The sequence below is a fragment of the Hemicordylus capensis genome, chromosome 4 (assembly GCF_027244095.1).
Source record: "Hemicordylus capensis ecotype Gifberg chromosome 4, rHemCap1.1.pri, whole genome shotgun sequence".
Classification (NCBI taxonomy): Eukaryota; Metazoa; Chordata; class Lepidosauria; order Squamata; family Cordylidae; genus Hemicordylus; species Hemicordylus capensis.
The window spans coordinates 155,558,459-155,572,507 of NC_069660.1; the positions used below are offsets into that span (position 1 = coordinate 155,558,459).

Genomic DNA, 14,049 nt, shown 5'->3' on the forward strand with positions numbered 1-14,049 from the left:
AAGACCCAGCTCCCTTGAGAAGTCCATAGTGCTGGGGAAAGTTGAAGGAAAGAGAAGAAGAGGACAACCAGCAGCAAGGTGGATGGAATCCATTATGACAGCAATGGATGTACCGAGAGACCCTAAAGGCCAAGTTGAAGACAGATCATCCTGGAGAGAATCTATGTGGTCGCTAAGAGTAGACACCGACTTGACGGCACTTAACCAGCCAATCAATCAATTAGGATAGGTCTTTCCTATCTCAAATGTACTTAACCTAATAAACCTTATTTACTTTATAGGAACATAGGAACATAGGAAACTGCCATATACTGAGTCAGACCATTGGTCTATCTAGCTCAGTATTGTCTTCACAGACTGGCAGCGGCTTCTCCAAGGTTGCAGGCAGGAATCTCTCTCAGCCCTGTCTTGGAGAAGCCAGGGAGGGAACTTGAAACCTTCTGCTCTTCCCAGAGCGGCTTCATCCCCTGAGGGGAATATCTTGCAGTGCTCACACATCAAGTCTCCCATTCAGATGCAACCAGGGCAGACCCTGCTTAGCTATGGGGACAGGTCATGCTTGCTACCACAAGACCAGCTCTCCTTTCCGAGACTGTATACTGCACTACAATCTCCATGCTTGTTCTTGACTAATTGCAACAATAAGGCTCTGCACTATTTTGGTAACTGAAGTAGGGAGCTTCCTCTTGGTGCTTTGCTAAACAATCACAAATTGCAACAGGGTTTATGGGCCCAGCAGCCCAAGAGCCTGCAGCAACCTTCCTTTAAAGTGCGGCTGAGGTAGATGACATAGATCCAGAGATAGGCAGCGGTGCTTTCTTCAAGATGAATGGAACCAACTATGACCAATGGGTAACGAAGATGAAAAGGCTCCTGATGGCCAAGGGGATCAACAGAATTATTACATAAAAGAGTCCGGAAGAAGGCACAGATGCCCAGGCAGAATGAGATGCACGCAATGAGAGAGCATTTGGATTAATTCTTCTGAATTTAAATAATCATTTATTGATGCATTTGCATTATACTCCTGTTGCTGCTGAGGCTTGGGAGAAACTAAAAAATCAGTTTGGGAGATTATCTCCAAATTCAGCTGTACTCTTAAATTCAAAAGATTTGAAAAATGCAGCTTCAAGGAGAAGACCTCTCAGCTCATATCAGCAAAATGAAAAGATGTTCAAAGATTATTGAGGAAGCGTAAATGTGATTTAAGTGACCAGATTATGATTGGAATGATTTTGCAATCTCTGCCAGAAAGCTATAATCCCATTAAAATAGCACAGGAGATTTCTGAGCATGAGCTTAAACTTCAAAATTTAATCTTTGCAAGATTTTGGTATAAAGACAAAGGGAGGCTGAGCGGAAAGATCTATGAAACCTAGCGACAGCATTGCTGTCTTCTCAAGCAAACAGGGAAGCTGTTTTATTGCTATGAAATGGGCCATTTCCAGGCTGATTGTCCAAAGCTAAAGGGCAAGGGCAGGAAACACAAAGGCCAGAAGCCTAGTTTCCATGGATACAGAAGGAACTCACAGCCTGATACAGAGAGAGGGAAGCAGCATGATCAATTTGATGGGAAAAGTTTCAATGTAAGTGAGGACACCAATGGGGAAAAAAAAAATCTTCATAATAGATACAGGGGCTACCCAAAATATTTTAAATTCCCCAGAACCGTTCATTGACTTAGACACAAATTGCAAAACCTCGATACTGTTAATGGTCATATTTCTCATGCAGAAGGGAAAGGAGCTGCTAAGCTATATTGCAGACAGTGGAATGGGAAAATAAACAGGATTTTAATTGGAAATGCTTTATTTGTCCTTGATATGGAATGTAACCTGATCTCTGTAGGGCATGGAGTCAATAAAGACTTTAAAGTGACTTTTGAGGGCAAAGTCTGCTATATTACCAGAGGGGATGACATAATAATGACAGGCTATATGCGTAAAGATGGTCTCTTTCAATTGGACTGCATAACTGAGCAAGCAAATCTCACAACTTAATGCAATCATAAGAATTGCATCACTTGGTGGCATGAAAGGCTCGGGCATAGACAAATCAGTATGATTAAGGAATGGATTAATTAAATATTTCAATGCAATTCCGTGCAACAAAACCACCACAAGATATCAGTGTTGCTTTCTCAGTTAAGGAGTGAGGTTCAGCTTCTCTGAAAGGACACATTTAGAATCACAAGAAATTCTGGAGTTAATTCATTCTGACATTTCTGGTCTGATGGAGGACAGTATGGAGGCAATTGCTACATGCTAACATTTATTATTGATTTTTCAAGATTTAATCATGTATATCTACTGAGGGAGAAAAGTGAAGTGTTTCAAAAAAGTTAATATGTTGCACTTCTCAGTAATAAATTTGGAAGAAGGCCTCAAAGACAGATAACGGGGGTGAATACATGTCAAAAGGGATGGAAACATTCCTGAAACAAAATTGAATTTTGCAGGAAGTCATTGCTGCATACTCACCGGAATTGAATAGTGTGGCAGAGAGGAAAAATAGCTCTCTGCTAGAAATGAGGTTCATGTTGCATGCTGCTGGCTTAGCATATAAATGTTGGGGAGAAGACATGATGACTGCAAGCTACATGCAAAACCGGTTGCCAACCAAGGCAATAGACAAGACATCATTTGCATTATGGTATGGGCACAAACCCTCTCTAAACCATATCAAAGTGTTTGGATCAAAGGCGTGTGCATAATTCTGAAGGCCAAATGAACCAAACTCAATTGCAGTTGCAAACTGGGAGTGTTGGGTTGGATATGCCCCTGGTGGAAGAGGATACAGAATCCTTGATCCTTTAAGTGGAAAGGTCAGAATCTGTAATGTAGTGTATTTTGACGAAAGACAAGAGCCAGCTAGAGGTGACATGCCAGAACTTGCAACGGAGATTCAGGCGAAAGAGGATCCATGTGACTGGAACCCCACTGAACCCAAGGAACATGTGCTGGAATCAGGAGGAGGTTCAGAAGGGGATACAGACTCAGAGGGGGCTATACAGCCTGAGCCAGAGCTAAGGCACTCACAGAGGCCCACCAAAGAGGCTCTCGCTCATGACCAGAGGAGAAACCCACCAAATGGCATATCATAGAAAAGATGCTGACTGATGAAACTGAAAAATGGAGAAAGGCAGCACTACAAGAAATTAATTCCTTGCACAAAAATCAGACTTGGAGACTTGTGGAACTACCTGCTAGAAGAAAAACTGTAGAATGCAAGTGGGTCTTCAAAGTCAAACAGGATGCAGGAGGATATGTGCAGCACTACAAAGCCAGACTGGTAGCCAAAGGATACTCCCAAATCTATGGTGAGGACTATGATGAGACCTTTGCACCAGTTGTCAAGCATACTTCAATTAGGGCACTGCTCAACGTGGCGGCAGCCAGAAAGATGCACATGGACCACTTGAATGTAAAGAAAGACTGCTTTCCTTCATGGAGAAATTGAGGAAGATTTATACATGCAACAGCCACCAGGCTTTGAGGTACCCAGAAAGAAGGGGCTTGTGTGTAAACTACAAAAGAGCATCTATGGCTTGAAGCAGGCAGCCAGATCGTGGAATGAAAAGTTGACTCAATTACTACTTAAGGAGGGATTCATGCAAGAAAGTCTGATCCTTGGCTATACTCAAGATTCAGAGACAATACATGGACTTATGTTTTGACTTATGTAGGTGACCTGATCTGTGCATATGAAGAAGAATGAGATAGCCATGAGTGTGCAGCACTTGAACAAGGAAATAGAAGTGAAGGAGCTTGGAAGAATCTCCTATTATCTTGGCATCCAAATTGAAAGAGAAAGGGATGGGACGTTCCTTCTCAACCAAAAGCAGAAGATAATGGATCTTCTAGAATGTCTGGGGCTGACGGATGCCAATGAAGTCAGTATGCCAATGGATAAAAAATTCTGGAAACAAGATGGAGACAAGCCTTTACCAGCCAACAATCTATACAGAAAGGCAATTGGAAAGCTCCTGTATATAGCCACAGTAACAAGGCCAGATATTGCTTTGGCAGTAGCAATCCTGAGCAGAAAGTGAGTGTGCCAGCCCACAATGACTGGATTGCAGTTAAAAGACTGGGAAGATACAGTATCTGAAGGGCACCATGGACTATGCATTAGAGATTCCAGCAAACAGCAATCCCAGGCTTGTGGGGTATATGGATGCAGACTGGGGCGAGGACTGAACAGACCTCAAATGGATACCTATTCTTATATGGAGATGGAGCCATAAGTTGGGCTAGCTGCAAGCAGTCATTTGTGCTCTCATCCACAGAAGCAGAATATGTTTCAGCAGCTGGAGCATGTCAAGAAGTAGTGTGGATACACCAACTACAATTGGACTTTGGGACTGAGGAACCAAAGCCCACAACTATGCTTGAGGATAACCAGAGTTGCATCCAGATCTCCCAAATAGAGAAGATAAAGTGTCGGAAAAGGGAGTTGGAGTACTAACCAACAAAAGAAATGGTGGCGGATGGATTGACTAAACCACTGCCTAAAGACAGATTCCAGGTCCTTCGAGAGAAGATCAGAGTCGTGAGCTGGTGTGACAGGCGATGAGAAGGGGTGTTTGAGATTGAGTTCCAGTGCATTGACCTTTCGCACTAACTATCCTAATGACCACCATGGGGCATTGGGAGTAGCGGTAGTTAGTGAGGGTCCCCTTACCTGTCCCTCCTTTGCCTCTATTTTTTATTATGTATTTAGCTGTTTGTTTAGCAAATTTATTGAACACCTGACTTATTTAGATTTGAGGTTTACATAAATTAAAACAACAGTGGGGGGGGGGCACCACACATACACTAAAAACTAAAAGCCTAGCAAAATAGGTATGTTTCCAGAAGCTTCTTAAAGGACAGCAGGGCGGGGGCATTACAAATCTCAGGACACTAGATGTTCCATAAAGAGGGGGCTGCAACAGAGAAGGCCCTCCCGTGAGGGCCTAAATGCCAACCTCAGAGGACCCTAACCCCACGTACCTCCCCTGGGCCTGCAACTGAGAAGGCCCACCTGAGACAACCTCACAAGGTGGGTCAAAGTTGGACGGGCGAGGTGGTCATGAAAGTACACAGGCACCAAACCCTGAAGGGGATTCTCCATGACTCCCACCTTGACTCCTCAGGTATGCAGCTTCCTCCGGGTGCTTTGCTAAACAATTACAAATTAGAACAAGGCAGTTTAGAATACTCTCTGGTCACCTTAAATTAGCCCAGTTCTTCAGCCTCTAAGCCTGAGAAGCTGAGTTCTGAAGTCGGTATATGGTCAGTATCCTTCACTGTGAAGAGAGGATCATACAACTCATTCTCTGCAATCTGCTTATCCTGTTTCTTCCACACCCTCATCACTGAAAGGTCTAATTTCCTCCCTTTCATATGGTGCCTCAGGATCAAATGTTACAGGAACAGTATGAGAAGGACCCATGGGGGAGCACCAACCATGGCGCTTGTAACACAAGAACAGTCCCTTTGTTGCCCAAACGCCAACCTCAGTTTTCGGCATATACGCACACACAAAAGGACAGGATGTCTGAAATAAGGGATGTTTAGAGCAATTTCTTCTGTGCAAGGCCCTCTGAATTCACCGAGTTGTGTTGAATTGGACATGTTAATGTGCAAATCCTGTTCAGGTGAACAATGAGCTTGCTGCAAACTAATCTCTTACCAGGTGAACTGTGCCTATTACAATCAACATGTATGTATTCAACAGTGAAATCTGCATAGTAGCATAACAGAGAGACAGTCACTCATCAAGTCCAAATCAACAAAATAGACAGCATTGGAAAACAAAGCTTGTAATAATGAAAAAAGACAGATTAATAAACCAATCACTTTTTTCCTTTCAAAAGCACAAAGCACGTTAACTTCTTTATACAACCATCTAAGAACTATGAAACAGTACCACATTGTGCATTTTTTAAAACCTACTTATCAAGAAAGTTAATTCCACACTTCAGAAAAATCTTATATCCACTGGGGGGTAGGGGAGGGAGAAGGACAGCTAATAGCGCAGTCACGGATAACATCATGAGTCCAAGCAAGCAGCAAGTCTTTGTCCTCACCTTTTCCACTGAGCTAAAAAGAGGAGTGGAGAAGGGGATAGAAAAAGAAAGAAAAAAGCACCCACAAGAGGACTAAATCACATTCCATAGTTACTTTTGACATCTACAGCTCAGGGCTTCATAGTATATAATCATCATTTAGACCAATACATTGGAAAGGGATGGGAATGAGGAAGAGATCAGACAGCAGCAGGGCAGGAGTGTGTATGAAAAAGCAAGTTCATTGCCACCTCCAAGCACCATCAGAAGAATCTATATGGTATGAAGTTGAAAGCTAAACAGGTTGGAAAGGAAAGAGGTCTCTCCTCTCAGGATGTATAATCTCAAAAGAATTGCACTTCATGGCCTGATTACGGACCCTGTAACTCCCTTTCCCCAAACTGCATTTTTCTTCTAAAGATTCTCTGGGCATCAAGAATATATATACTTGGAGCAGGATTTACGTACATAAACACCCTCCACTCAGAAATATATTAGTGTTATTTCAATCCCTGGGTCTCTCTCATGTTACAACATTATTGAAGTGGGTGCATCAGAGCTCTGACCAACCCTGCACTGGTCTAATCATGAAGTGAATCAAATTTATACTTTATCCAAATCGCTACCAAGTCCTGGACTTGTCACAGGTGAGGACATTAAAGGTGGCAAAGAGATGCTGGACAGAGGTTTTAGCAGTATGAAAGTGATCCTCCTCCTCCAGACCCAAGGAGATAGTGTCTTCCTCCCCCATTTTTTCTTTCAACAGCCAGCTGTCCAAAGGATTCTAATACTGAAAGGCAGGACTATTTCTTCCCAACATATAGCTGCTTGTGGTATGGTGAAATGTCATAGGGCTTTAGTGTGGTCACCTGATCCAGCTCAGGTCTTGTAAAAGATTGCCTGGTGCTTGGAGAAGCAAAAAGGTCTGCCTTACCTGAATAGGCACAGCAGAATGATTTAACTGATCTGAATACAAAGTAGGACTGTTAGCACTTGGATACTTACCGTAAAATCAAGGCTAAAAACAAAGACTGAGTATATTCAGTGACCAGCACCATGAATCAGCTGGGGCCTAAATGTAGACATTTCAACTCATGACTTGAGTCAATATATATCTGGAACAAATGTATATACCCCCTTAAATTTTTCTTTTCCCATTGTAGGCTTGTGGCAGTAGAAAATCGTGGTCATGATAATGGGTGACATACAGTTTCCCTTACTCTGGACAAGGTCTTTTTTTTTTTATGAAGGCCTTGTTCCAGAGTAAGAAGCCAAAGTAAGGGAAACTGTATGCCAACTATTGCTTCCAAAGGAGGGAACATGTATGCCATTATGGAAAACAATGAAGCACATTTGGGTCAAAGCTGGACCATTCTCTTTGGAGAGAATGGGGAAGATCTAGATCAGTGGATTCCAAACTTCCCTTCAGGGAGCTTGCTGCTGAGGAACTCCTACATGCCATGTTGGATACTGGAGCGTATTCAAAGGTATCAGCCTTTCCATATAGGATGCTGGCCAGGCTTCTTGGACTTCAGTAAAAAGCAAGGTATGAAGGCATCATTCAAATATCATTGTTGTATGCTCAGAGAGATGCCCGATTATTCCTGCTACCTTCCTCTTAACCAGGCAGTCACCATGGAGAAGGTTCAAAAAGTAACAGCAATCTTCTTAATTGCGACAAAAACAAAAGATGAAAAAGGGAGCATTTCATTTAAAAAGCAAACGTGAGGTGCCTCTGTGCATTCTCACATGATACGTCTATAACCTCATTGGAAGAAAGGGGGTGGGGAGAGGAGAATCCTATTGTCCTGATTTTATCTAACCCATGAATATACAGCTGTCTCTACTACAGCAGCCCTAGGGTAGTTAGAAAGGGAGGAAGCATAATCTTAGAGGCTACTGAAACAAGGGCTGGAGATTGGACAATAGTTTTTTTAAGAAGGCTGAAAAATAGTTTGAGAAGCATAATTTCCCATAGGTATATTTTTGTCTCTGTTATCTCAGACCAAACAGCGCTTTGAAACAATTAATAAAATTAAATCTTGAAAAGTCTGTTTGTACCAGAGGTGAAAATATGATGAACACATAAACCAAACTATCATCCCTCTTTCAAAGGACCTTCAACTCTGAAAAAATAATACTCTATCTCTAGTCAAAGAAAAGACCTTTCCCTCAACTTTCAATTTGGAAGTATGGGATCAGTGTTATGGCTGCTCCAATATATCATCTTTCATTTTGGATGAGGAGTTCTTTATGTTCCCTGGAACCTGAGTCCCCCATAAGAGGAACTCAAACAACACTGCCTTTCTAGTATAATGGAATTAATGAAAATGATCACCACAGTGTGGTCTTGCATTCTGTGCTGACCATCCACTATATGAACTATATCGTAGAAACTCTGTCAATTCATATTCAAAAGTAAGATTTGAGAAGCATGAGCAACTAACTTCCAAGTATCTGTTCTGGAACTCAAGAACCTTAGCCACGATGATCTGATCTAGAGCATGTGAATCTCAGCCTTGGTGTGGCTTGCAAGACCCAAATGAAGATATTACATAGAGTAACATGTCACTTGTATATCAAGACACTCATTCTTTTAAAGTCCACATGGCTGTTAGGCAATGGATATCCAAGGCTTTATAGCAACTAGCTCAATGGAGACAGCTGTATTCCAAAGTTGGTGTGGCCTCTTGAGATCTGCCACAGCAAGCACTGACAGTGTTCTTGGGACTTTTTGGTTGTTCAATGATGCTGGAGAATGAAGAATGTATCTGAATCAAAAGTCAACAATGAGTGGCCAACATAAGGTGGTGGAGTTCCCTTGACACAAGGTCTAATCCCAGCAGCACATTCACTGTTACCAAATGAGCCAGATAATTAGACTGGAGAAGAGAGCTTTTTTCAGAGTGTTGGTATGAAAGTGTCATTGTGGCCTGTAGTATGGCCTGCAATCATCTCTGGTAAGCATCTCTCCCCCTCCCCGTGTGCACAGTGCTTATAAACCCCCCGCACAATCTATTTGACCAGAGGTGGCAGTTAGGAAACCACTCAATTTCTGTATGTATCCTGAAGGTCACATTTCTCTCTCATACCATTTTCAGCTCTGTTGAAACTGTCTCCAGCCTTAGCCTTTTCCCTTTCTCCTACCTGAACTTATTGGCTGTCAAGATTTTTAGCACCAGATGTCTCCTTCTGCTCAAGCTTCATTCTGTCTAGTTCCATTGGTGCAAGTTAATTTCCAATATCACATATATTTGCTTGGAAGAAGTAACAGATGACATGATTTGTTCAGGCTGGCACCCCATGGGTAGTCTGATGCCCTTTTCACACCATTCATCTTATTAAAATTTACAGGTAGTTGTCACTTATTCTCAGACCATTACTAGCAACTCTCAGTGTGTTACCAACCAGTATACTGCTTACAAAATTTGTGAGTTTCATGAAGAAAACAAAGCAAAAGCCCTTGAAATGTCTGAAAGGATATCAGAACTGCAGTCACCATGCTGCAGACACATCGTCTACTGTCTGAGCAAGAAGGCATAGCTGTGGTGGAATTGGAAATAAGGCTCCTGGAAGGGGTCTTATTTTTACATATTCCCTTTTCTTTATCCCAAGATAAAGGGTTCAGTCTTGCTGAATTAACAAATGGTTCTTGTGATAGGGTTGAAGCACTAACAATCCACACCCCCAAATTCTCTACTGCCATCAAGATGCCCCACCCGCCCACTTCCATCACGTTAACATCTCAGTGGTTTATGCAGAGTTTCCTCCTAGTTAAAACACAATACGACTATCCAAAGTCTTGCTCAGTGGCTCTCTTTCCTGACAAACAGTCCCAATTTCCCATCACTGACTGACATGATGTGCAGTGTACCACAGGCAGTTCGGCACCACCTGCGCTGCTGCAGGCATCCAAAACATTGCCAGCACTGCCATGGAATCACACTCTTTTGCCAACATATACAATGATGCAATCATGATGCTATGGCCATTATTTCCAAAGGCTGTAGTGTCACACAAGCACAAACTGTGCAATTGCATTTGCAAAACAGTGCTCTTGTGCAACAGCGTAGACAGTATTTCACACACCTGTAGTGTGAGCAGGGCAGATCTGCCTGTGGTGTGCTGCACATCATGTCAGTCACTGTTTTGCTCAGAATTATTTTATTCTTTGTAAGAGTAAGAAATGTAAAGTTAGGACTCCACAGTTCCAATTGGCTACAGGCACATCATACATATCTGTTTTCTTTTTAAAAGCCACAGTTGCCCTACAGAATAATTTTTGTTAATGGCCTGGGAAGGTAGATGAGGGATAAACAGGTGGATAAGAATACAATTATAAATATAGAACAAGGGAAAGCGGTTGAGGAGGAGTAAAATTGTTCCTTAAAAGTGTGCCTCTGATTTGCAGACTGAGAGGGCTCCACAGGAGAAAGGAATTAGCAATAAATTACCACCAAAGGCTAAAAGACGCACCACCGTCCTTGCTGCAAAGTGGAATCTTGGATTAGACACAGAGTTAAAGAAACCTGAAGTAGCTTCCAGTATATGGTGTTAACCTTACACACTTACACACTGTGTAACAGAGCACGAAGAAGAGGTTTTGTTTGCTAACATTGAGCACAAATGCTTGGCATACACAACACAGGCTTGCGACTACAAGGGATGGGTATGGTCACCTTAGGCATTCATGCTGCTCTATCCTACGGGCTCTGGAGGCCAACATGGATTACTTTTTAAAATAATAAAGCTGGAAACTTTTTCTAAGAATTTGCTGAACTGTATGACCAGTCTACCCTAATTCTGATTTGCAATGTCACCCTAACACTTGCAAAAGTCAGGCCTAGCACTAAGATGGAAAATAAGGATCTGGGGTAGAGAGGTTAAAAAAACGTAAGTGAAACAAAAGTTAACCTGAGGATGTTCTTGGCCAGTGATTGTCAACAAATCTTTGCCAAAGTTTGGCAAAAAGGTTTTTGTTTTTGTTTTAATTTAAAAAACCCATTAAAAAGCCCTTTCTATTACAATACCAACTTCCTCAGTCTTTGGAGACAACATAAACTCCAGGTTAACTAAATGACAGGCTCTGGAGAGTCTGCCTGAACCCCACATGGGCTGTTGGGTTCATCAACCCTAACCCCCAACAAGGCAGAACATTATCTCACTTAATCCCAGGTTTTTCTCTATTATCTAGCTGAAGTGAATGGAACGATGCAGGGGCTCCCTATTTAAACACAAGATGGGTGATGCCCTTGAAACTCAGCTCGTTAAAATAAAAGCCATTCTTGACCTACAAACGAAGGCTCTTTTTTGCATGGAAATGCGGAGAACTGCACTGGATTAGCTGTAACTAACTTTTCTCCAAACATCTAAAAGTCTTTTGTATTATTTCTGTTTTGAAAAAGGAAAAAGAATAAGACGACATACAAAAGGATGATCCAGCTAAGAAAGATGCCCAGGTTTCTGGAGAACTACCAGCAGCAGCAAGTAAAACTCACAAGAGAAACTTTGGTTTAAAATAAATACAACAGAAGTAGTAAAACAAGCCAGGTCAAACTGGTGCAAGTTCTCTCATTAGAGAGGTATTTTAAAGGGCTTAACCTTGCAGCAAGAGAGATTCAGGATCTACATCCCCTTCCCCCCACCACTTGCCTTGTTTTTAGAGAGTTACCACCTTCATTGCACAGAACTCAAAAACTGTTCTCGCATGGTTGTTAACTATCATAAATAATGTGAAAACTATGTGCAACAAAATACATCATATTTCCCAAAAAATTATAAGACAGATACATCAAATTAAAAAGTAGCTTCGTGAATGAAGGTACTGCTCTAAGTGCACTTTCCCGGCAAGTGCAGCCAGTGCCTTGGCGCGGAGTATGAAGGAAAAATCCAAACACAAGAGAGCGAGCCAGAGTTAAAAACGCAGGTCCAGTTTCAACCAGTAAAAACTGGACCGAGCAGAGACCGAGTGAATGCTCGGGTAAGTCCCATTAGGGAGTCCCTACGACGCTTGTTCTTCATCCAGATTATATGTCCTTGTAGAGATTGTAAACAATCTTTAAGACAGTTCCTTCCTTAAGTGTCTCTCTGATTGGCAAAACGAAGTTACATTTTTTTAAACTTTAAAAACAAGAAATCAAATTAAAACCAGAAGAAAAGAAAGGAAAACACAGTGAGCTTGTTGGAGTCCATAGGATCCGGTTCGGAAGAGCTCAGATAGTGTGTTCAGATTTTTCTCCTGTTTTCAGCTGGAACTATACCAGAGGTTAGGGTGGGTGGAGGATAGTAAAGTAAGAGAAAACAAGGGATGTGGAACTAGGTTATGTGGGCGTTTCATGTGTTCGCTTCGTCATCTGTGTCTTCTATTAACACCTTGGTGTCACGAGCCTTGGACCTGGAAAACACACACACAAGGACACTGTTGAAGAGAAAATCTGTTGCCGTGCACAAGCTGACCACAAAATGTAGGCAGAGGATTTTCTGCCCTGCATACTAATCTTTATGGCATTGAACCAATAGTGTATGTTAAGAGCCCCCTCTGCTGGGTAGCTGCTACTATAAGGGAAGGACACACAAGAAACTAGTTATTTTGAAATGAGGCTGTACATAGCCTTGTGGGTCCCCACAAAAGCAACAAAATTATTATTATTATTATTATCAAATAGTTGAGCTCCAATGGTTGTATATCAGGCATACGTAGACTGACACCCACAATCACATATCCCTACCTACCTACCTACCTGGTGTTTATGAATGATGAAACCTCTCAATAACCTTTTACTATCTTATAGATGCCCTAATGACAAATACCTCTTCTCCTCCCTGCCCCCCCCCCCGACTATGTATGATGGGGGAAAGCAGGATAGGCTCTGCTTGTCTCATGCCCCAAGTGCCCGTCCCACCTCTTGGTCCACCTCACATTGGACATAAATATCCCAGTAAATGGCCTTATGAAGTTATGGTGACGTGGACATGACAACCATCTGGATAGGAGGCCATTAGAAACCTCAAGCAAGCTGCTTTGAGTTTTTCAAGGAAGAATAGGATAATATCAGCAAATTATAATATACAGGGACACTAGGCAGCACCAGGACTAAGTAGTCATAACAAAGCACCATGGAAGTTAATGGGAAATTAAGTTAGTCACAATTAAAATCTGAATGCTGTACCCAGTGTGCAGTGTCCATGTTCTTAATCAGTACAGTCCTTAGGCCTCAAAAATCAGGGGCTAACGGATGGGTTTGCGTATGGGTGCATAGACCCAATTTTCATATGACGTCTACATTATGCATAATACATAAACTGGGTCTATGCATATTTGCATATCATGTTCTTAGTATGCACTGATCTTTGTCTCCAAGTTTATTGTGACTGTAATACATATTGCTTCACTGAACTCTTAAAAGCAGGGACATTAATTTTTGGTTTTTATTTTTACTATCTTATTTAGTGCCAATATTTTATTTAAAATGTCTTCATATATATCAAAGGCATAAATACATTAAAATGTTAATACAATCTCGCATCCCTATAAATATTCAAATACTCAGGATTAAGTTCATAATTCTATGACAAAATTCTATTAATATTTCTGGAGGGAAAGCTCTAATATTCTTTAGTTGTGTTTGTCCAGCTTTTCTAAATTTCTGTAATTAGTTAATAAAACACCTACAGTGCAACCTCGTTACCCATAGATCCAACATGCGTGGTTTCGTGTATCCATGGTTGGGGAACTGACACCAGACCTTGGCAAATGCATGAAAAAGAGGGTGAAATCTGTACATCTGTGGGTCAGGGGGTGGCCGGAAATGACCTCGGAGGTCATTTCCGGCCCCATTTTGTCAAACCGAGCCATTTTGCGGTTCCTTTAGATAAACACACACTTTCCCCCCTTCAACAAAAGGAAGAATTTGGACCTAGGGGGACATTGCTGGATTGTTGGAGGCCCATGGAGTACAGGCCCAATTCAATATGCCGGCCCAATTAAAAATGCTGGT

The 14,049-nt window shown here is 41.9% G+C and overlaps 1 protein-coding gene across 2 annotated transcripts in view; it reads right to left on the reverse strand.

The window, feature by feature from the left end:
* Window positions 1-5,790: 5,790 nt before the first annotated feature.
* Window positions 5,791-14,049, reverse strand: part of XPR1 (xenotropic and polytropic retrovirus receptor 1) — a 169,784-nt gene continuing 161,525 nt past the window's right edge. For both annotated transcript variants that reach the window (XM_053245279.1, XM_053245278.1), the window contains one exon: window positions 5,791-12,446. In XM_053245279.1, coding sequence (XP_053101254.1) covers window positions 12,386-12,446 — 61 coding nt within the window. In that variant the 3' untranslated portion in view covers window positions 5,791-12,385. The remainder of the gene's footprint in view (window positions 12,447-14,049) is intronic.